Below are 20,460 nucleotides of genomic sequence, written 5' to 3'. Positions count from 1 at the left end.
AATAGGCTATATAAGAATTATAATTATTTATACTTTATCTTATTTAATTAGTAATATACTATCTTAAATACTTATGTATTAATTAATACTATAAAGTAAATAAATTAATACTAGCTATAGAACTATAATAAAGATCCTATTATTAGTATATTGTAGCTTAATATAAAAGGATATAAAAAAGAACTCTAAGAAGCCGTTTATATCGTATAATACTTTACTTAATAGTAGTAAAGGTATTAGTTACCTTTCTTTTAAGATTTATATATATAATTATACTAGTAGACTAAGTACTAGTATCAAAGTACTATAATTATCTTTACTTACTTCTAACGGCTACGACCTTAAGAATATGTAAGACTTTCTTAAGTAGTATATTTAAACGCGTACTATAAGTAAAAGTATTACCTATTTAGCGAAGTAGAGGTTATCTAAGCTTAGTTTTAGCTTTAACTCGTTACGCGCTATAATTAATAAGAAGTAAGAGAATAGAAGAGTACCGTATAGTACTTAGCTTACTTTTTAAAGTAATTAAAAGGCTTAGTTAGAGTAGCGATAACTTAAGTAGCTATAATAGGTTTAATTAGTATATCGACTACGTAGTACTATTAATTTAATAAGTAATAATAAGGGTAATAATTAAGATAAAGTTAAAGATATAAAAGAGTTAGTAAGAGTATAAGGACTAGTATATCATATAATAAAATCTTAGTATATCCTTATATTTTATATAAATAAAGAGAGTTAATAGCTTTTAGATTAATATAAGATAATAATATAATATTTTACGTTAAAATCGTACTTATTAACTTCTAAAATAGTTATTCTTACCTAATAGTATTAGATATATTTATAGTATATAAAAGTTAAGGATATACTTAATAAGGCCGAAGTAGAGCCGATCTTAGATTACTTCGGTTCGGTTATCTTTTAATATATCTTAAAGTATAACTTAAAATCCGTACTTTTTAAGAATAATTTATTACTTAATATTATAATATAATTTTTATTAAAGTAACTTATCGTTATAACTAGTAGCCTTAGATAAGTACGATAATATAAGTCTTATAAGAGTTAGCTTATAAAAATACTACTAGAATTATTAATATCCTATATAAACTAAGTAAAACCTAAGCTCCTAGGATTTTATACTATATTATAAGATATCTACTAAAAAATTATTATTATCTTTAGACTTAACCTCGTTAACGATATAGTAGTAAGCTTTAAAAAATACCTTTACCCTCTTTTATATATTATAACTACTTATAACTACGTAAAGAAATAATTTAAAGGCGCTTATTACTATAAGCGGCTCCGTAAGCTATTAATTATATTTAATTTATACCTTTAATACCGAGAAGGATTCCTTGATTAGACTAAAGTCTAGTAAGTATAGCGGTAAGTATTTAAGAATAACACTTACTTCTAAGTATAGGTCCTTTACGATTATACTATAATAAATTATATAATTATTTATAATTAGTATTAACTTTAGTACTAGCTATAGATTTATCTTTATTGGTATTTTACGTATAAATAATACGAACCTCTCTTTATTAAATAAGCCTTAGTATATTTCGTACTCTAGGTATCTATTTATTATAATAGTAGATAGAATTAACTAATAGTTAAAGCGACTAGTAACTAAACTTATTATTTTATATACTATTTCTTACCCGGACTAACTCTATTATTAATTAAGCTCTCTCTTATTATAAGTAAATTTATTAATAACTACTAGCTAGTTTAAGGTATATCGTTCCCTAATACGAGTACGGTATATACTTTAAAGATACTCGTTACGCTTTAGGTATACTTATTTACCTTTCTTATACGTAATATTTAGTTACTTTAAGTAGTAACTAATTAATAATATAGAGATATTAATATTAAATTGTATAGCTAGCCTATAGGTTCTATCTTATAGCCTTTAACTTATATTAGCGACGATAATAACGACAATAAGAACAATAAAATAATAAGCGGTAAAGACGGTTATATAATCAACGATCCGGAAGAACTATATTGCGACGCTAAGACCGTGCAGAAAACTTACAACTGACGATAAACCGATCAACCTGGATCTTGAAGCCAAGCCTAAGCCCTGAATGGTAAGCCATGAGAAACGTGGTCGCGGTCTTATCTGGGCCTCGGCTAACGCCCGTGACGGCTAACAATAATAAGGCTTCTAGTCCTGGCCATCCGGTCAATCTTCCGAACATCTGGTGCTTGCGCACCAGCAGTAGAGTGGTGAGAGCACAAGCTTGCACTCTACGCTCACGCATATCCTCGCCCTTCAGTGCTTCTCCTATTGGCTGATCTTATGACTCTGTTATCCCCCCGCGCAAATATTCGGCTGACTTTCTCTGCATGACATATATCTGCCAATGTGATTAATCAGAATCGACATATCTTGATGATTCATACCTGAGGCAGGAATCCGTCTCAGTGGGCGCGGAGGAGATAGGAAAGTACCTACCGTTCGACAACTCAAGCTCTAGACACATGCAGAGCGGCTGCCCGTTTCCCGTAAACACGGTACCAGTGAGACGCTAACAAACCGCGTTTACGGTAAACGGGCAACCGCTCTGACATGGAGTCCGACCCACTCCGCTCTACGCCAAGACATACTCGGTGGGACGTGAAACACATCGGCGCTGTGCAGATAGTAAACACCTCTTCAAGCACAAATCCTCAATTCGACGGTACCAGTTTCTTGAAGCCCTCATTATATTCATACCTCTTTAAGCCACCCAAACAGATCTACCCATTGCCACAATCAAACTCAGTTCCGGATACCATTCCAGCCAGAAGCTTTATTGCGCCATCGAGGAAATGACAATCCCCTTCTTCTCCAGGGATCGAACGAAGGCTATAATGGCTGCCAAAGCATCACGCGCCACGTTCGAGAGAACACGACAAGGCCGGCCATGCGTACTTTACCTTCACCTTATCGCTATGCGTATACGTATGCATTTCACCACGTTCCTCTACTCGCTACGTGCCATGATCGATCTTTTTCTCCGTCCACAAAATCCCATCATAGACCGATTGACTTGACGTAAACATCACCGTTGACTATCACTGAAGCACTTGGTTAAGGCTTACTGTAGAACTACGTAGATTCTATGGCCCTGTTCACATCGAATAAATCGTTCATCCGCCGCAATTACAAATGCCGTGTGAGCAACTCCTGAAACCGACTGATGTTGACTGGTCAGTGTCAAATGGCGGAATACTCGGATAGCATATGCGATTAAATACGAAAGGTCAATCACGTACACCAGTAGCCAAAGGTAACGGCTTCTTGTTCCTCATACATCACATCGATTGGCCCACCGATGTAGTGCCTAGATGAACACAACCCAAACACCTGTATACCAAACACTTCACAATTTTCGAGAGCAAGAAATCCCGAGGCAAGAGAATGAAGAGGCATAATTGCTGCTGCATTGACGCGATGGCTTGGTACCAGTCGTACTTGTACTAATGATTCCGAAGCCAGTAGCTATTGCTCCATAAGGCCAGTATGAATACCAGGCAGTCCTGCGCCGCATTCCACCCAAGCTATGTATGGACGTTCTCGACTGGATGCTTACGCAGCCTTAGCAAGGCCGACAGCATCGTTGCCGAGATCATAAACGGAGTACCATCGTCTGAGGAAGGCATCACCAAGGATGAACAACGGTCCTATGTTGCCACCGAGGTCAATACCTTGGAAGCTGGAGATACAGCTTCCCTGAACCTCGAGGATGTAGTCGTAGGCGGAGATAGTGAAGTTGTAGCCAGAAAGGGTGAAGGTCAAATCTGGGAGGCTGTCTCGCTTATCGCACTCAACGGTGTATTGCCCGTTGAAGCCTTTCTTCGCACCAATCTGCTTGTTGAGAAGCTCGGCGTAGTCAGTAGGCATGGCAATCAGGGATGTACCGGTATCGAGTATGGCACCAGTATTGTCCATATCTGCGGTCTCCTTGCCGAAGGTGATTGCGTCAAGGTTGACTTCCCAGTATGCCTTTCTGCGGAGAGGAAGCTTGGTCATCTTGCCCTCATAGGCCTTCTTGTCGACGCCACCAAAAGTGGCGACCGAGTCAGTGCCCTTGGAGGTGTCACCAAGGTAGAAAGCGAAGACTGGCTCATCGAGAAGATCTTGGCTGATCATGTTGTAAAATGGAGGTGGGACCTTGTTGACAGCAATAGTGTCATAGCCGAGGCCGAGAATGCCATCGAATCTGCCGAAGGCAAATGCAAGACCTGGCTCGTTGGTTGCCTCACCAAACAGCTGCTTCTTGACCTTCAAATCTCCAATGTGGAGAGTATCCTCTGAGATATATCCGGATACTTCTCCTGAGCCATATCTAATGCCGAACTCTGAACCGTTTTTCTTGTAGCTGGAGGAGGACGAGGCATCGTATTTCGAGTGGAGGTAGCACGCGATCGAGCCACATTCAGAGCCGGGAACCCACAGGTTGGAGCTGCCGGTGTCCATGACCACCTTGAAATCTTGAGGCGGTGTGCCCAGACCGATTGTGCTGAAATCTGGAGATGTTAGAATTGCTAGTCCGAGACAGGTGAGCGATCTTACATTGTGCATTGAGGAAGTTCTCGACTGGAACATCGAAGCCACCATCAATATCGATGGCAGTGTGCTTGAAGATGTCCTCAGTCTCGGCGTTCATGAACTTCTGCGAGTACTTGTGGCCGAGAGCCCTGACATGTTCCTGGACGCTCGCAGTCTTGAATTGCTGGTCAAGAGGGATCTTCTCAAGCTTCATGTGATGGACGGCAGCTGACGCTGAGCCGAGCAGCGCAGAGGCTGCGAAGAGTGTGTTCTTCATCCTGATATGCTCTGCTCAACAGTGCTATCTGGTAGATTGGATAAAGAATGAGAGTCAAGAGAGATACAGAGAAGGATGGGATGGTGATGAAGAGAGGGTTAGATGTTGATAAGAAGCGGCAAGTCGTCGTTTTGGAGGTTGCCTTGGGATGGTCACGCTGCCGCAGCTTCCATGACGCAGCTTGATTTAGCGCGGCCAAGCGCCAGTCACGGCCAAGGTGATCCCCACGGCAATGACTCCTTCTGACCAATCACGGGATCACTCCTATCGTTAGTGCTGCGGAAGCTGCGATGCTCTAGACACTACTCTTATGCAGGTACATACACCTTGGTGAGTAGTAGTAGTGGATGCTACACGGAGAGCAAGAGCTCGTGACCATACCTGGAGTGGCCAAATACACATCGCTGCACGTCTACTATATACTTACAAGCATTAGCAAACGTTCGAAAGGAGCCAATTGCCAAGAACCACAACGTCACTGCAATGGAGAAAAAGTGAACTTGGGCTTGGGGGCGGGCTACGGAGGCTTTTACATGAGAGGAAGAAACGACATATGAAAATGCATACAAATTGCGAATATGTGTAAATGAATGATGTATCTACTCTGCAACATTGCGAGCATACTAATGCTCATATCTTCACTTTTATCTCATCTACGGTTCTGGTTGTGCTTGAGCTATTTAGTAGGCGTTAGATCTTTCCGCTGGAGCAGAGTTCGGCTCAACACCGTCCTTCAGCAATTTGCAAGTCCAGCAGAGCGCGAACCGTGGCCAGGTCTCATGTCTGATGGTAGTGTATTCCTTCGCCTTACACCACGTTCGTTGAACCTCGAAAGCCGTCCATTGGGCAGCAAGATCTATGGCTTCCGGCTCCAACATCTCTTCCGCACCATTGTAGATATTTTGTAGAATCTCGACATCACCCACCGCGTAAGCCTTGCATTCAGCCGGTATAGGTCGTTTCTCCCATACACCGTGCTCTCGTTGACTTCGCTTGATGGTGATCCAGTCCATCCACTCCTCTTTGTTGAGGCCCGCCAGTTCGTGAACCGCAGCGGCTAGACTGAGTCGACTTTTCGGGAATCTATCCATGGTCAACATATGCAGGTATTGGCAGTCTAGAGCGCCCCGAACCTTGACTCCCGCCTTGGCGTACAGACACGCTGAATCTTGCCGGCAGTCGAAGATCAGCTTGATACGCGTGGAATCTTCGAATATGCCCTTGAGCGTTGTCCTGCCGTCTGCAGAGGTCGTCGTCCAGGCTGCCTTTTGCAGAAGAAGAAGATCTACCAGGTAGCTGATGCCGTTGTGGTAATCTCGGATCTGGAGTAAGGAAAGCTCGGAGTTGTGACCGAGGTTGTTTGCCTCCATGTCGAAGCCGATGTTAGGTGTATTAGTGGGTAAGTCAGCGAGCTGTGTGACCATATTAGCAACGTGTTCTGTCTTTGTGACGTAAACGTACCCGTCTGGTTTGTCGGTCTCTGCTGCAACCGCTTTCCGGTAGCCGTAGATCTTGTACTCACGCTGTATCGTGAGAAACAGCCACAGTATTGGCTCAAGCACTTGAACCGATGGAGACTGTTTGGCCTGCCTCAGCACGTCGTTCAAGCTCTCTGTTGCCAAATTGAGACTAGCAGTCCGCACGGAACTGACGGTGTTCAGGCAGAGGGCTGCGCGGCAGTTACAGCTTGAGCACTTGACCTTCATGCCGCACCACTTACAAGTCGGGCAGCTGCAGGGTAGCTGCCAGCACGTGCCACATGACATCTGGAACTCGTCCCAATTGTCATTAGCAGGAGCCGAAATGGCACCAGAGCCAGCATCCTGCTCGGACCATGGAGTGTCTACCATCGTCTCGGACTCTTGCGAACTGGTCTCATGGGCATGCTCGTTGGTCTGCGTCAGCGCAGGGGTGGTCGAGTTTGAGGCAGCTTGGTCGTTCATGTTCGTTGTCTTCATTAACGTTCCGGGTAATGCAGAATAAACTGGTAATGCGAGGTCCAAAGAAAGTATATATATACGGCTTGCGTGCGGCTCTTGGTTGCGGGCAACAATGCAAGCTTTATTCCCCTAGAAGCCTTTGTTAGTGTTGTTTTGTGCATCCAGCTGGCAGGTTGATAGTTTATTGATCCTTTCATTCCGTCGGGATCTCATTGTCTACCGGGAGAGTGTCCATCGACCAGCGAAGGCCGTCATGGGTTAGCGTCAACAACGGGCCAAATATGTGACTTACCATATCAACTTCTCCGCCTTCGATGTCCTCCTAGTGCATGTTCGTTCCCATTGCCATCGAGCTCGACTCAACCACGTTTCGATGAGGCCGTGCTGTCTTTCGATTCACTTCATCCAATAACCCACCATCATACATTCTAGCCAAAGCCACATATACCTTCGATCAGCTGCCGTCCGAGAACGTCTGCTGACATCGCGTCTCAGTGTCCTGCCATGTCTTGAGAAGAATGAGAGCAGGTACATCGCTCTCGGCAAGACGAGCTGCGATGCCATGAAATAGACCGCAGCATCACCAAGTTCTTGAACATCACATGGTCAAAGCAGGATCTCGGTATTGACATCTGTGTGGCCTGACACCATGCCGCCTGACGATCAGATAGCGCAGGACGGTGGATCGAAGCTGTTCTGGTGAAACCATTGAACTGCGGCGCTCATATTCGACCGCTGGCTGGGCCCGGCTATTGTTGTCCGTCTGTATTCGATCGTAGGTAGTCCTCACGCAGTGGTCGACATTCCTTGAGATAAGCTGATCGCAATGGCGAATTGGAGGCGCTTCAGACATGAATTCATCGAGTATTGAGCTTGGAGACTGAGTCCGTGTAGGCACGTGTTCGAACTGAGCCTTTCATAGTCTGTGTCAGTTGATCATCGCACTCCTCCTTCCTGAGAGTTTTGGAGCGAGCTATGGGTCAGAGCAAACCATGCATGTGCTGGCAGAGGAAGAAGCTGTATACAGATATCTCCATCGTGGCATCATATGGGAATGCACATTGCGCAGCTGGTGTTGTACACGTATGGCCGATACATCTGATGGCACGTTGTAATAGCTGGTCCTAGGCCCACAAGTTCTCGCCACATATCGCAACAAACTCGATGACTTACGGCAGCTCAGGGTCACGGTATCTGAAATAGCCAATATGCCACGGTATAGAGTTTGATGATACAGCAAAGGGAGAAGTTGCAAGGAAAAGCAGTATACCATATTCCTACTTTGGCAGGCATGTCCTAGCGCCCAAAGAATTGGATTGAACTTGTAAGGCCAGTTTCCACCGCTTCATAAGCAATCGTGTCTCACTTCCCAGTCTGCTTGCCTCTTCCGATGGCGCATCGGTCTCTTGCATGTGGGGAAGCAACGTGCGCTTGTAGTCTGACTGAATGGCGACGTTTGCTTAGGAATGAGTATCGTCTCCTGCCACCCAATCTGCGTCCAGCGATCTGGTTCTGTTGCATAAGTTGGACTGTTCCTCAAGGCGGGTATATCACGAAGAGCGGAAGCATGCTGCATGCCCACATGTTGTGGTCTGCGAGATGCAACACTCCGCGCGCAGAAGCCGAGACGAGGAAAGAGTGGCTAGGAGCTGGCAAGTCCAAAGCCGAAACATCTGCGTTACTACGGCAAGAACGCGTTGTGACGCGATCATATGCGCTAGTCCTTTTGTGGTTAGCGTCTTCGATGACCCTCGCCGCAATGGTACACGTCTTGTCGAGCGCTGAAGGCACTCGACCTCCCACGTCAGCACAGTCAACTACTGTAGGACGCTGCTCAGACCATCTGTGTGATTAGGATGAGGCCGATTCATTTGGTAGTGTCAATGCGGCGTAAGGACGATGTGTGGGCGAAAGATAGCGGCATTGAGGCGCACGGCAAGATGAAGGCACCATTGAAGAGTACCACAGTAGATTGTTGAGATTGTGGCGCAGAAGTCAGTCACGAGCTCTTATCTGTGCAGAAGAGTCAGGGTGTTATGGTGAGGAAGGCGCTTCCGAAAGCAACATGTTTGATCTTCCCTATTCACGAATAGCGTTGATTACATAAGCTGAGGTATGGTGTGACCACTACTAAGGGCAGCTCTTATCAATGTACCTGCCATTGATTCACCTTACACGTCAAGCGACGGACTTCTACATCAACAACCACTTGTTCACGGCTTCGAACAAATCCCAGTCCTATACTTCGGCTTCTCTTCAGGTCGATCCCTACCCCAAAACTTCCAGTCCTCTCCGATCAGCTGTAGTGTCTCTCCTTCCAATCTCTCCGCCTCGGTCGTTGACGCAACCGATTTCCTCTTCCGATGCCAGTTGAGATAATGCATGACCAATTCCTGCTGCTCATCAAAGGCAACCCTCGAACAGGCATGCACAGCATTCAACATGAGCCGAAGGTGGTACCGCAATTTTGACTTGCTGTCAGAATAAGGGCAATAGCGGTGACCTTCCTCTTTCAATTCGACATAAATCGGAAACAGGTGGTCTGCTGGCGTACTTCCAGTAGCGGTATGCACAACTTCTGCGATAAGTTGATCAGCTCCTTCAATAGCGCCTTGAAATTGGAGACTCTTGCACCGAAGAGTGGAGAACGCACGGAGTACTCGGTTCTGTCTGACCGGCGTCCACTGCTGCTCATAGCCATCCAGCACCACGGTCAAATCCTTGCCCGAGAATGCTTCGTAGCCCTGTTGGACCAGCTCCCACAACAACTCTTCTGTCCAGTCGTCATGATCCATGCTCTCAGGATCCCGTAAGCTCAACACGATGTGGTTGAATCTACCTATTGACTGCCAAAAATCAAGAGTCGGATTTAGACGACGGATGTATGGCTCGACATACCAATTTGGATGCTCAAAGATTTGACCCATGAGGTACAGACCGGCATGTTTGGAACCATTCACCCTCCGAAGAGCGATATGCAGAACATTCTCATCTTCGAGGACTTGCTTTCCGATACGGTGGAGGCCTTGACACATCGACAGGATTTGGGGATGCAAGTGGAAGCCCGAGACATTTTGCGTGCCGCCGAATGGAGCAGGAACAGGGTAACTAGACGTTCTTGCGATCGTGTGGTCCGGAGCAATTAGTAGATGCCTCAGAATCATCACCTTCATTTCTTCTGGAAGAGCCATCAATTGTTTTGATGGGTCACCTTGCCGCTTCGCAGCTGACGGAGGATGATTTGGGGCCATCGTCGAGACTTCGTCGAAGTGTGGAAAGTGCAGACCGAGATCAGCTCAATACTCTCGAACACGTGTTACAGATAACCCGTCCTTGTCCTGATCAACGTTGTGTGCTTCTAGTGTCGGACCGTACTCCAGGAGGAGACCAGCACGCAGCGGGATTAACATGCATGCGGCATAGTAAGGGACGTGAAAGCAGACAAAGCGATGTCACAGCTTGCCGTTGTGCTTTGACTCCTGTAACGTGCACTGCCATTATGTTCACTCATCCTTTGTTTGACAAAATGGCGGCAGGAAGACGGTTCTGATGGAGCGCGACAGCATCCTCGCGCTACGCAGGTGATGTTCGGGAGCATATCTCGTGATTCGTGGCTCGTGGCTCAATGGCGCGTTCAGGTGTTTCTGTCATGGAGGTGGTAACGGCAATATCTCCTCAAGTATCTACACGGTTAGCTAGGTTATGGCAGGAGTGGGAAAGACAATTAGTACTTACACATATATATTGATTGTTGCGCAACGCCGCGCGTATATGAGTGCCATGAAAGCGACCAGGTTCAAACTCATTATCTGGTTCGCACACTAGAGAAGTGCTAAGGAAGAGGTATGGTATGCACCAGGCATTATTTATACCTCTTTACTCGGCGGTAGTCGTCGTGTTGTGTAACTCACTGTATGTTCTCTCCATCACTCTCTATCGACGGGGAGAGCACTTAGTTGCTTGTAGCAGATTGTGCAGTATCTTCCGCCTCAGGGTCACTTTCTGCTGTTGGTGGAAATCGCCAGGTGTGACCGTTCGCCAGGTTTCGCAATGCATGCTCACTGACTGGAGGCGCGAGATTGTTGTGTATCGTGCCGATCTGTACCACGTTATTGATGACCAGAGACCCTGAGGATGGGTGTTGAGTGCGACTGTGTGGTTCTTGTGTCCCTAGCGAGGCCTGCGCCATGGCGAGGTATCCGTCACGATCAGCACCCGGTGGCAGGCTGTGAGCTAACCGTAGGAAGGCATCTTGATGAGGGACAAGTGCCTCAGCTAAGCTGACTGTTGGTTCGGCGTCAGCATCGTGGACTGAAGCTGGCCTCGGGTTGCGGGGGTCGAGGCTCTGATGGTGAGCTCGCCACTGCGCCTCATTGTAATCGTCGAGGTAAGGGTCCCCGCGTGGTTGTTGAGGGATTGAGCCCGTGCCTGAAGGTCCGGACAAGCCCCACGAGAACTGGATTGGAGGCTCAGTGTGATCAACAGGTCGTGATCTAGGTTGCGTCTGAGGAGCACGGGGGTTCGTGCTTGAAGATTCGAATGAACCCGAAGCACGGTGAGCTGACCTCCACGTGCGATCAGGACTCCGAGAGCGGTCGTTGCGTTCATGCGACCGAATTGAGTGATCGAAGAGATTCCTCAGGTGATGACTTCGGAGCGCCTGAGCCTCCCCAATTTGGCTGCGAATGTGTTGCGCCTCATTGAGCAGACGCCTAAGCCGTATATTATCGGCGTGGCTAGTGCCATCTCGAGCCTGGATGTCATCAATCACAGCCTGTATTCCTATGCCTCGATTACGAAGTATTCGGATGCGATCGTTTTCCTGTTCGGCTCGTGATCGAGCTGAGATCACTTGGAGTCCCCCCGAAAAAGCTCCCTTGAGGCTGTGCCTGGGAGTCGAATACGGAGAGAGAAAGACGTAGGTGCAGGGTTCTCCCATAGTACCTCATTCACGTCGAATGGAACTTCGAGGGGTGATGAGGCGTGGTTTGCTGAGGGGTCGAGGCGTGTCGGTCGGATTGACTGCCTATCGATCGGGCAGGTAGCTTGCCTTCCCTTCTCCTTGACCCAAGCCTCTAGGCAAGCTTTATAAAAGCTTGTCTTGCAATCGGTTGCATGGGTAAGAGTTTCTTCGTTGTGCTCTAGATCTTCGGTACAGATTGGGCAAGTGGTTTCGTCCGGGCGGTAGGGGGTACCTAAAGTAACAAGAATTCCGGTGAAGTTTGAATGTCGACGTGGGTATGGCGTACCCTCGTCTGTCCGGCGAGCAGGATCGTGACCAGCACGATCCGTATTGGTCTCAGGTTCTGGACGCATTTCTGGTGGCTCGTTTTCTTGTGGGATAATGGGGGTCTGCTTGGTGTGAATTGTTGTGTCTCACTGTCAAGATCGGATTGGCTTGCAATGCTGCCAATCGTATGATGGTTCTGGTTTGATGCTGCATTGATTTGGAGGGTCAGCTGCGTAGTATACATACTTTCCTCCAAGAAAGGATTTGCAGGCATTGTGCCAGAACTTCTTGCGTCTGCATTGTGGATGACACAAAGCCTGCTTGTATTGATTATCTTGATTTCACGGTCATACAGTGACCTTTGTTGTTCGCTGAATCGCTGTATTGTTGGCATTATTGCCGAATTCCTGGAAGCAAGAGCTACGCAGATTTTGGTACGGCCGGCACACCCCGTACCAAACTGTCCTCGCGCTAAATGTGACTCAGCGCTGCCGATGTGGAAGAAATTTCGTATATATACATATATATTGTCGCATTGTCTTTGATAGCCTCGTATTGGTAGATTAGACAGAACGAAACACCAGATCGCCAAAACGGCATGGATGCAGCTACAGTAAAATTAGCGCTTGAATGGGCCTCAACCCAGCCCTTCCGTTTCTCAGACCTGCCGGTCGAGCTACAAGAAATAATAATCACTCACCTCATCGACAAACCATGGACGCTAGACACAGACCGTGGGCCAAAATACCACTTCTACGGGCGTGCACAGTCGTTCAGACCAAAGTTCAACATACCGATGCCGCCACTGCTCGTCAGCAAAGCCCTGCATCAGATCACAACCAAGGCCTTGGCCAATCGCAAAGACAATGTTTTTATAGCTGACGCCAGCTGCTGTGTACTCGAACCTGAACCAAAGCTTTATCACCTGCAAAACTTGGCCTCATCAATAGGTACTGTACGAACGAGGCTACGCTGCGAACAAGCCCATGTCGATCTGCTGTTCTTCAAGCAACATTTTGCACACATGAGAACAGTTGAGCTTGCAGACTATCCGGGCTTGATCAAGGTACTGCAACCAGCTTACCGGAAGATCGTGTATGAAGACACGGTGAAGGTGCTAAGGGGTGACTTGGATCAATCGATGGCCACCGCAGCCAGGGCCGCGCTCATGCCGCTTATTCACGGCTGGCATGAAGGCAATGGAAAAGTCGCTGAGGCTGTTGATGACATCGTCGTCAAGTTCTCCATCAGGGTGTACACCTGCTCCTTCATGCCGACAGAATATTACAAGTTCCCGGCCCCAATGCTAGTAATCAACTTGGTAATGACGAAGTATGACTGCCGGGTTGAGAAGAAGTGGTTTTATCGTCCTGGACCCGATCACAAGCATCATTTCAGTAGCCGAGGTACTGGTCGATGGAATTCCGGGTACATAGCGGGTACAAGGAAGCTGCCCATGTTCGTAGGGGTCGACTATAGAGGCAGACAATATGACGAGTTCGAAGACGAATATTACCTGGCTGAGCGGTTTCCAGAGAGAGCCGATGTTGCATGGAATCACAACCCCGACGTGCGCGAATTCGTAGAAGATCCAATTTCAAGGCAATGGTCTGAGACCGACCTCGACAACATATCGTCAGATTTAGAGATCGGGGACCGCAGAGCAGGTTGTTTGGACTATAGCGAAAATCCTCCGCGTTGTTGGGCCTGGAGAAAGCGCTGTTGGAGGCATTTGTCCCTCCCAGAGTGACTGGAGGAGGAAGTCCGTTCTCGTGCAAGAAACAAAACAGCTACGGCAAGCTGAAGTGGTGGACACATCTGGCACACGCATCTCGAGAATCTTGTAAATCAGAATAGTGCGTACAGGCAAAGAATACAGGTATGGGAGACAAAGCAATCTGGATGAAGCTGAAAGCTGAAGAGCTGTAAGCGTCTAACCATATTTGTCATAGCGCGGAATGAGCCGGTACATCTTCGGTGTCCGATCTCACTCCCACTCTCTACTTATGTAGATAGCCCTATGAAGGCATCGTCTACGCTTACCTGTGTCTCTAAAGACACACTTACCCTCCATCGTAGTCCTCACCCACACTCAAACATATCTTCTCCTACTTGACCCTCATTCCCTGTTCTGTCCGTCTCCCACCACAACCACGATGCCCTCCCCCACAGACCTCCTCTCCGACCCCGAAATCGCAACCGCCTACGACGACGTCCGCTCCGACAAGTCGCCCACAACATGGATGGTCCTAAAATACGAGTCCGCATCCAAAGACAACATAACACTGCACTCCACGGGCACGGGTGATCTGGTCGAGATGTGTGAGGCGCTGGGTGAGGACGAGGCGGCCTACGGCTATGTGAGGATGAAGGTGGGGAATGATGAGTATAGTGAGAGGGTGAAGTTTGTGTTTGTTGTTTGGGCTGGTGAGTTTGTTTGTCGTTGTTTGATTGTTTGATTGGTTGTTTGAGCTTGATTTTTTGTGTTGTGGTTGTGGTTGGTGGTGTGGTGGGATGCGTAGTAGATGCATGGACGGAGGTTGGTGTATGTCTGAAAAGTAATTGAGTTAACGTGCCGTGTCCGTAGGTCCGAACACGAAAGTGATGCGCAAAGCGAAAATGAGCTTCCAATCCGGCCAGGTGAAGCAGCTGATACGCACGTACGCAGTCGAGATACAGACGGGTGACAAGCGAGAATTAGCTGAGGATATCGTGACTATGAAGCTAAGGAAGGCAATGGGTGCAAATTGTAAGTACAGGCAGCTATGCATGTGTAGTGAGATGGTGATTGATGTAATGCAGACGATAGACAATCCTCAGCATATTAGATCTATAGATTTCGCATTCGCTATCGTCACGCTATCCAAAACTGGTTTTTATCTGGACTCTGTGATAGCTGCTCACTAGATGTTCAAACATGTTCAGAACAAAAGAAATTGCTAGATGCAAGAAAGGCAAGCTCGACCACAACACACCTACTGATTCCTTCCTTTTCTTGAAAAGAACTTTCTCAGTCCACCTTCCTGCTTCTGCACCCCGTTGGTCTGCTTGTTATTACTTAGTACGAAAGGCTGAGGCTTCTCTTCCGAGCTTGGTGGTGGTCCGGTATTCCTCAGATAATCGGCTAGATCAGCCGTGGCTCCAGTCAGCTTCACAGGAGCTCTGGGCTCCGCTCTCGACTCAGACCTGGATTCGGCTCTGTTGACGACTTTGTTCGCACGATCCCGGTCGACGTGCTTGGCGTGAGTTGGCTGTGTAGGGCGGTAGCTGTCGAGCTTTGAGCCGGTCTGCGTAAGGTGTGGTGATTCAGCTCGTGCTCTGGATTGTGTTCTGAGCTGCTCCTGGCGGTCAGACCCCGACGTTGTGCTTCGATTACGTACGAATTCTTTCAGCTTGTCGACGCTTGGCGTCCTGTTCAAAGGTTTTGCTTGCTTCGGACTAGAGAGTATAGGTTGTGCTGTCATGGTTGGTGGTGGTGCTGTGTTCCGAAGGAAGTCGATCAATGACTCGTCTTGAGCCTGTTTGGGCGGTGGTGCCTCGAGTAGATCGTCATCGCTATCGTCAATCGCGTATGGATCTTTCACCCTCCGGCGCGTCCTCTTCGGCATACCATCTTCTTCATCAGTCGTAACTTTATTATGCATTATTGGCTGTGCCTGGGCTGCGGGCTGCGCTCGTGATTGTGATGAGGTTCCTGCCTTAGCGGCATTGTTGATGAGTGGTGTGTTGGAATTCAGTGTCGTATTGCCGTTCGTGTCACTTGAATCCTTCGGCAGCGAGGAGGCCAAAGCATTGAGGTCGTCAGAGTCCATTGTCGTGCGGAACGGAGCGATGTGGCGATTGATGCGATGATCGCCCTCGTCGCGTGGAGGACCCTCCCTAATGAAGTCGATTAGTGCTGATGACTCGGCACCACGCGCGGGTCGTGCATCGCGAGCTTGAAACTTCAATCGATTTTGCGGTCTGCCCTGCGCAGATGACGTAGGCGATACCGGTTGTTTCAGGGGCGTTTGTTTTGGGGTATGTATCGCCGCGACGCCGCCAGTGATGGCCTTGGGCAATTGATCATCGTTGCTTGGGCCGGTCGATCGCACATAATCAGCAAGGTCTCTGATACCTGTGCTACGCGGCACTGTGGCATCTCTAGGTTCGACAAGAAGTTTCTTGTGTTTTGGTGCTGGTGGTTTCTGTAGGGTAACATTGCCGGACGCAGGGGCTGCCTTTTGAGCCTCCTGGCCTGGTACTGCTTGAGGCGCACGGTTAGCCTCCATACTGAGCTTCTGCGAGCGATTCGTTCGAGGCGTAGCATTTTCTTGGCTAGGTGGTGCTGTTGTGCAGAAGAAATCTGCCAGGGCTTGTGTTTGCATTCGGTTTGGCGACGGATTGACCTAGCAAGCATTAGTAATAGTTGTAGAATTGACATGTACAACTCACATCTTCTTCTTTGAAGGTGGCTGTCGCGGGTGTTAGTGTGTAGTGGAGAGTTTCGTCACTGTTGATCAACACTTCGAGGCTTCGCTTAGTGATACCGTCATTGGATCCCGACTTCGAGATGTTATTCTCAGAGTCAGCGCGCAGCCGCAGATGCTGTTTTCTCGATGAGGATGCAGAATGTGCGGTCCCAGGCCGACTCACGTTCCCACTGTTTGGTGTTGAAGCATGAGCGCGGCGAGCCTCGTCTGTCATGTCGCCAGCAGCTCTTTGCTGGTATATCGTTTGTGGTTTGCCTGTAGCATCCCTGGTGAATCCAAGCAGCTGGCTGCTTCTCGACGATGACTGTGAATGATGCGGAGAAGATGCATCCGGCATGTTGTCAGCTGAAGATTGCCGCTTGGCCTGAGTCGGAGGCATCTCAGGCACATGCTCTGAAGCTAGAGGCAAATGCTTATTCGAATGCTTGCTGCTCACAGGTGAGACAGGTGAGTCTGTCCGTAGCTGCCGAGATGCCTGCGCTTCAGCGACTAGCGGCATTACTTTCGGACATGTGCTCCTGTTGTAATACGGAACTTCGCGCTCCGGTGTCACGGCATGGTTGAGAGAAGCTTTGTCAGGCCTCTCTTGCGATGCACTCGCTCTCATGTCCTTGGGGAACCGTGGTGAATGATCTCGATGAGTATAAATGGATGGTGTATCCATCTCATGAGCTTGCTGTGAATACCGCATGTGGTCTTCATACTGCCTCGTCATGAAAGTCTCGTGTGAGCGACCCCGCCGCGCTGCGAGCCCTCGAGAGGCAACATCAGCTACGCGTTTCTGCTCTTGCTCTTCCGGTGAAAGTCGGCCCTCTGGGACATACATCATGTCAAAGTCTCCTGACCGCGTGATAGACGCACTTGTCAATGGCTGATTAAAGGGGCTCGGTTGTGTTCCGGCCAGTACTTGAGCGCTATCCGCTTCAGGCGATTTCAGCTCCTTGCCGACCTGATGTACACCCACAGCACCAAGCGCACCGGCCAATACACCTACTGTAGTATTCAGCTGCTCAGAGGACTGTGCGGTCTGTGGTCTACTCGACACCTGGAATCGAGACTGCTTGGCTTCGGCTTCAGATGCGGGCCAGGCTGGCTGCTTTGAGTCACCAGTGGCTGGACCCTCAACGGGTACCGGGCCCGCGACCACAGCATTCGGCTGGTCTTCGACAGCGTCATTCTGGATCGGAAGAACAAAGCTGTTGCGATCAGCTGGTGCCGTTGCATCGAAAGATGTAGCTGTGATTGGCATTGAACTGGACCTTTTACGGTAGAACGATGGTCGAAGGGGGCTTCTCTGCGGAAAGTCAGGCCCTTCTCCCATTGGGGTTTCAGGGAATCTGCCTGGAATGGTCGGCATGCTAATGGGTCTTCTTGCTACATTCTCGATTCCTTCTCCATCGGTGTCGTTCTCACGGCCCTCAATCTCCTCAATGTCGTGTTCGCCGATCGGCAAGGGTATCTGCGATGGCGTTCCGAAGACGGACGTCTCTGCAGCGCCTCTCCGGTGCTCTTCCGGGATAGGGTGAATAGAGTGATGTGCACTGCTGCTTGTAGTCCTGCTATGCATCGAGTCTATACCTGGAGACAACAACGCTTCTGGAGATATAGAGCCTGATGCAGCGTCCATCGGAGACCGAGTGTTCCGCCTCCATGAACGCCACAAACGCGAGAGAGGACTGTCCCGACCAACATGGTTCATGTCTTTCCCTTCAAGCACGATATCAGCATGTCGGGCTGCGATTTGGCTTTCGGGCGTGGGCGTAGTCGCATCGTGCGCATGGGCATTATCGTGGCGTTTCTGCGCATATTGAGCTGCGTAGTACAAAGCTTGCTCCCCCAGATACTCGATTACAGAGGTCAGGAATATCGCCGAACCTGGCATTACTGCCATCTCCTGGCGCGCATCGACCGGGAATGCGGCTGCTTGTTCGAGTAAACGTTCCTTCTCAAGCCATTCTTCTTCGTCTTCCTCCTCGAGGTCGCCCATGCGAGCATAGACCATGCAACGCAAACGTGCCAATTTCCATACCAGATCGGCATCGAAGTCAAGTCTAGGCTGTATAGAATGCCTGTTGGAATACAGTTCTTCTGCCTCTTCATCTTCCATATATTCCTTCAGCTCTTCCTCTGCGACTCTTAGTGCGGCTTTTCCAAGTCGTGGCTTCAACACAGCAGGCACTGCAGCCTTCAATTGACCAAGGGAAACGGAGTGTGATATCGATATGAGGCTATACAGAACATGGTCAAGGAACTCGTTCAAAAGAGCAAGCGCCGGCTGCGACACCAAAACCCTCCGGTCCAGCTCTGCTGTGATGAGGTCGGATGCTTCTGTCTGAGCAATGTATGCTGGCGGGGGATTTGCGTAAGGGACCGTATGCGCAGTGCCTGCTGACTTCGCTGAGTTCGACATCACATCGCTCGAGAAGCTTGAACTTCTTACAGGACGCATCTGCGTAAGGTCTAGCCCATCGGGCTTCGGTGTGCGCACTGCCATACTCAGGCTGTAGGTCACCTTCTAGCTTATCCAACGTAGCTCGATGCGTCGTTCCTTGCTCAGCAGAGTCTTGCACCGGTGTCGTTGCTGAGGTTTATCGCAGTTGGGGCATGTTGCGCATTGTTCAACTCCTTCCCTTGAGGGTTATGTTGACATTTCTGGTAGACCAAAGTAGACTGAGCTGCATGTGAGGACTATGCGACCAAGATGCGATTCTTGATGGTTTCTTGTTGCAAGACGCAGTGAGCTTGCGGGCACGTCAAAGTGAGATTGACGTGAAGATCTTCGTCGTCTGTCAGGCTGAGAGGGGAGCAGAGGGGAGCATCCAATGGTGCATCGGGGTTTAACTAGTGCTGGCGATCCGCGGCTGATCCTCCTTTGGTGACTCCGTCCAGAGTGACCAGCAACTTTTAGCACTTGATGTGATTACCTGATGCTGGAACAGTAAGACAGCAATGCAAGAGCGTCCTGAAGCTCGAGGGTGAGAAGCTGAAGATAATGCGAAGACCAGGGTGACAGAGCATTGTCGGTTCCAAGTTTCAGATGAGTCGCGATAATTCAGCTAGGACGCGCCCACAGAGCGTTTCGGGAAGGGTTGTGGGCACTTTGAGGCTGACTAGCTGCATCGGCCAGTGTCGCAAGGGTGCCCCGGGAAGCTAAGACCCATGTTATGCCGGCAGCGGGAGGTCGTAAAAGTGTCCATTAATGGGGACCTGAGCCAATGATATTGCTAGAAACGGATAGACTAGCGAAAGTGGAGGTTGCCATCTTTTCAGCTGGCAGACATACGAGTATGTCGCTATGTCAAGATCGATGAGATAGGGCTCAAAGATCCATCAACAACAATTGCAAGCGACGTCGAATCCGGTGATATAGATTTTGTACCAGGCTGTTGTTGGAATTGCGAGTCTAGGGTACGGTAGGACTCACGCTTTGAGATGTCGCTGCCCCTGATCTTGTCGCTTCTGGTGGTTTTCCAGACGTGCTTGGTGGATACTATGAGAATAGTGCCGGATCGGGTGTGGTGGTGCCTGGCTCTGTGGAACATCCACTAAACTTGACTGGCACATCCCTGCACTGACTTTCGCTAGCTTGAACGAGCGAAGGAACCGAACTTGGTGAAAGATGAGATATGGACATATAGAAGATATTGGTCGTGAAGGACCACATCAAAGAAATGAAGGAGGCAGAGGGAAGTGGCTACTCAATTGCTCTTGCCTGGGGAAATGGAAACGCGGGTCTCGGCATCATTGAGTAGACAGATAGATTTCTTACAGTGCTAGAAAACCAGGAATTTATTCAAGCCGATCATCAAGGAGGGGAAGAGCCCCGTGATACCGAAGGCACCGAAAGACAGAAATATACATGATCGTTGTGATCGTTTCGGGCTATCGCCACCCATCACTATCCTAAAAAATCACTTGAACACAACAACGACAGGTCTCTATGGTCAACCTTTCCCATAGACATGACAATAAAGTAACTTCAG

The 20,460-nt window shown here is 48.5% G+C and overlaps 7 protein-coding genes across 7 annotated transcripts; 2 read left to right on the top strand and 5 right to left on the bottom strand.

Moving 5' to 3' along the window:
* Positions 1-3,595: 3,595 nt before the first annotated feature.
* On the bottom strand, positions 3,596-4,835 carry APR1 (aspartic proteinase precursor; the record flags this gene model as incomplete). The annotated part of the gene is made up of 2 exons (XM_064873550.1): positions 3,596-4,536; positions 4,583-4,835. 2 exons carry the CDS (start codon positions 4,833-4,835, stop codon positions 3,596-3,598), a joined length of 1,194 nt encoding a protein of 397 aa, XP_064730654.1.
* A 680-nt stretch (positions 4,836-5,515) lies between these two features.
* PMZ80_005128 (uncharacterized protein) lies at positions 5,516-6,778 on the bottom strand (the record flags this gene model as incomplete). Its single annotated transcript, XM_064873549.1, has 2 exons — positions 5,516-6,504; positions 6,556-6,778. The coding sequence occupies 2 exons, from the start codon at positions 6,776-6,778 to the stop codon at positions 5,516-5,518; spliced, it is 1,212 nt and encodes a 403-aa protein (XP_064730653.1).
* A 2,210-nt stretch (positions 6,779-8,988) lies between these two features.
* On the bottom strand, positions 8,989-10,026 carry PMZ80_005127 (uncharacterized protein; the record flags this gene model as incomplete). The annotated part of the gene is made up of 1 exon (XM_064873548.1): positions 8,989-10,026. The coding sequence occupies one exon, from the start codon at positions 10,024-10,026 to the stop codon at positions 8,989-8,991; it is 1,038 nt and encodes a 345-aa protein (XP_064730652.1).
* Positions 10,027-10,727: 701 nt separating this feature from the next.
* Positions 10,728-11,714, bottom strand: PMZ80_005126 (uncharacterized protein; the record flags this gene model as incomplete). The annotated part of the gene is made up of 1 exon (XM_064873547.1): positions 10,728-11,714. One exon carries the CDS (start codon positions 11,712-11,714, stop codon positions 10,728-10,730), a length of 987 nt encoding a protein of 328 aa, XP_064730651.1.
* An 889-nt stretch (positions 11,715-12,603) lies between these two features.
* Positions 12,604-13,755, top strand: PMZ80_005125 (uncharacterized protein; the record flags this gene model as incomplete). Its single annotated transcript, XM_064873546.1, has 1 exon — positions 12,604-13,755. One exon carries the CDS (start codon positions 12,604-12,606, stop codon positions 13,753-13,755), a length of 1,152 nt encoding a protein of 383 aa, XP_064730650.1.
* Positions 13,756-14,161: 406 nt separating this feature from the next.
* Positions 14,162-14,833, top strand: PMZ80_005124 (uncharacterized protein; the record flags this gene model as incomplete). Its single annotated transcript, XM_064873545.1, has 3 exons — positions 14,162-14,432; positions 14,593-14,754; positions 14,808-14,833. The coding sequence occupies 3 exons, from the start codon at positions 14,162-14,164 to the stop codon at positions 14,831-14,833; spliced, it is 459 nt and encodes a 152-aa protein (XP_064730649.1).
* Positions 14,834-14,980: 147 nt separating this feature from the next.
* Positions 14,981-18,971, bottom strand: PMZ80_005123 (uncharacterized protein; the record flags this gene model as incomplete). Its single annotated transcript, XM_064873544.1, has 2 exons — positions 14,981-16,393; positions 16,440-18,971. 2 exons carry the CDS (start codon positions 18,969-18,971, stop codon positions 14,981-14,983), a joined length of 3,945 nt encoding a protein of 1,314 aa, XP_064730648.1.
* Between the last annotated feature and the right edge of the window lie 1,489 nt (positions 18,972-20,460).

The sequence above is a fragment of the Knufia obscura genome (genome assembly GCF_036327395.1).
Source record: "Knufia obscura strain CCFEE 5817 isolate CBS 148926 chromosome Unknown scaffold_5, whole genome shotgun sequence".
NCBI classification, from domain to species: domain Eukaryota; kingdom Fungi; phylum Ascomycota; class Eurotiomycetes; order Chaetothyriales; family Trichomeriaceae; genus Knufia; species Knufia obscura.
This window is presented reverse-complemented; position numbering and strand designations above follow the sequence as displayed.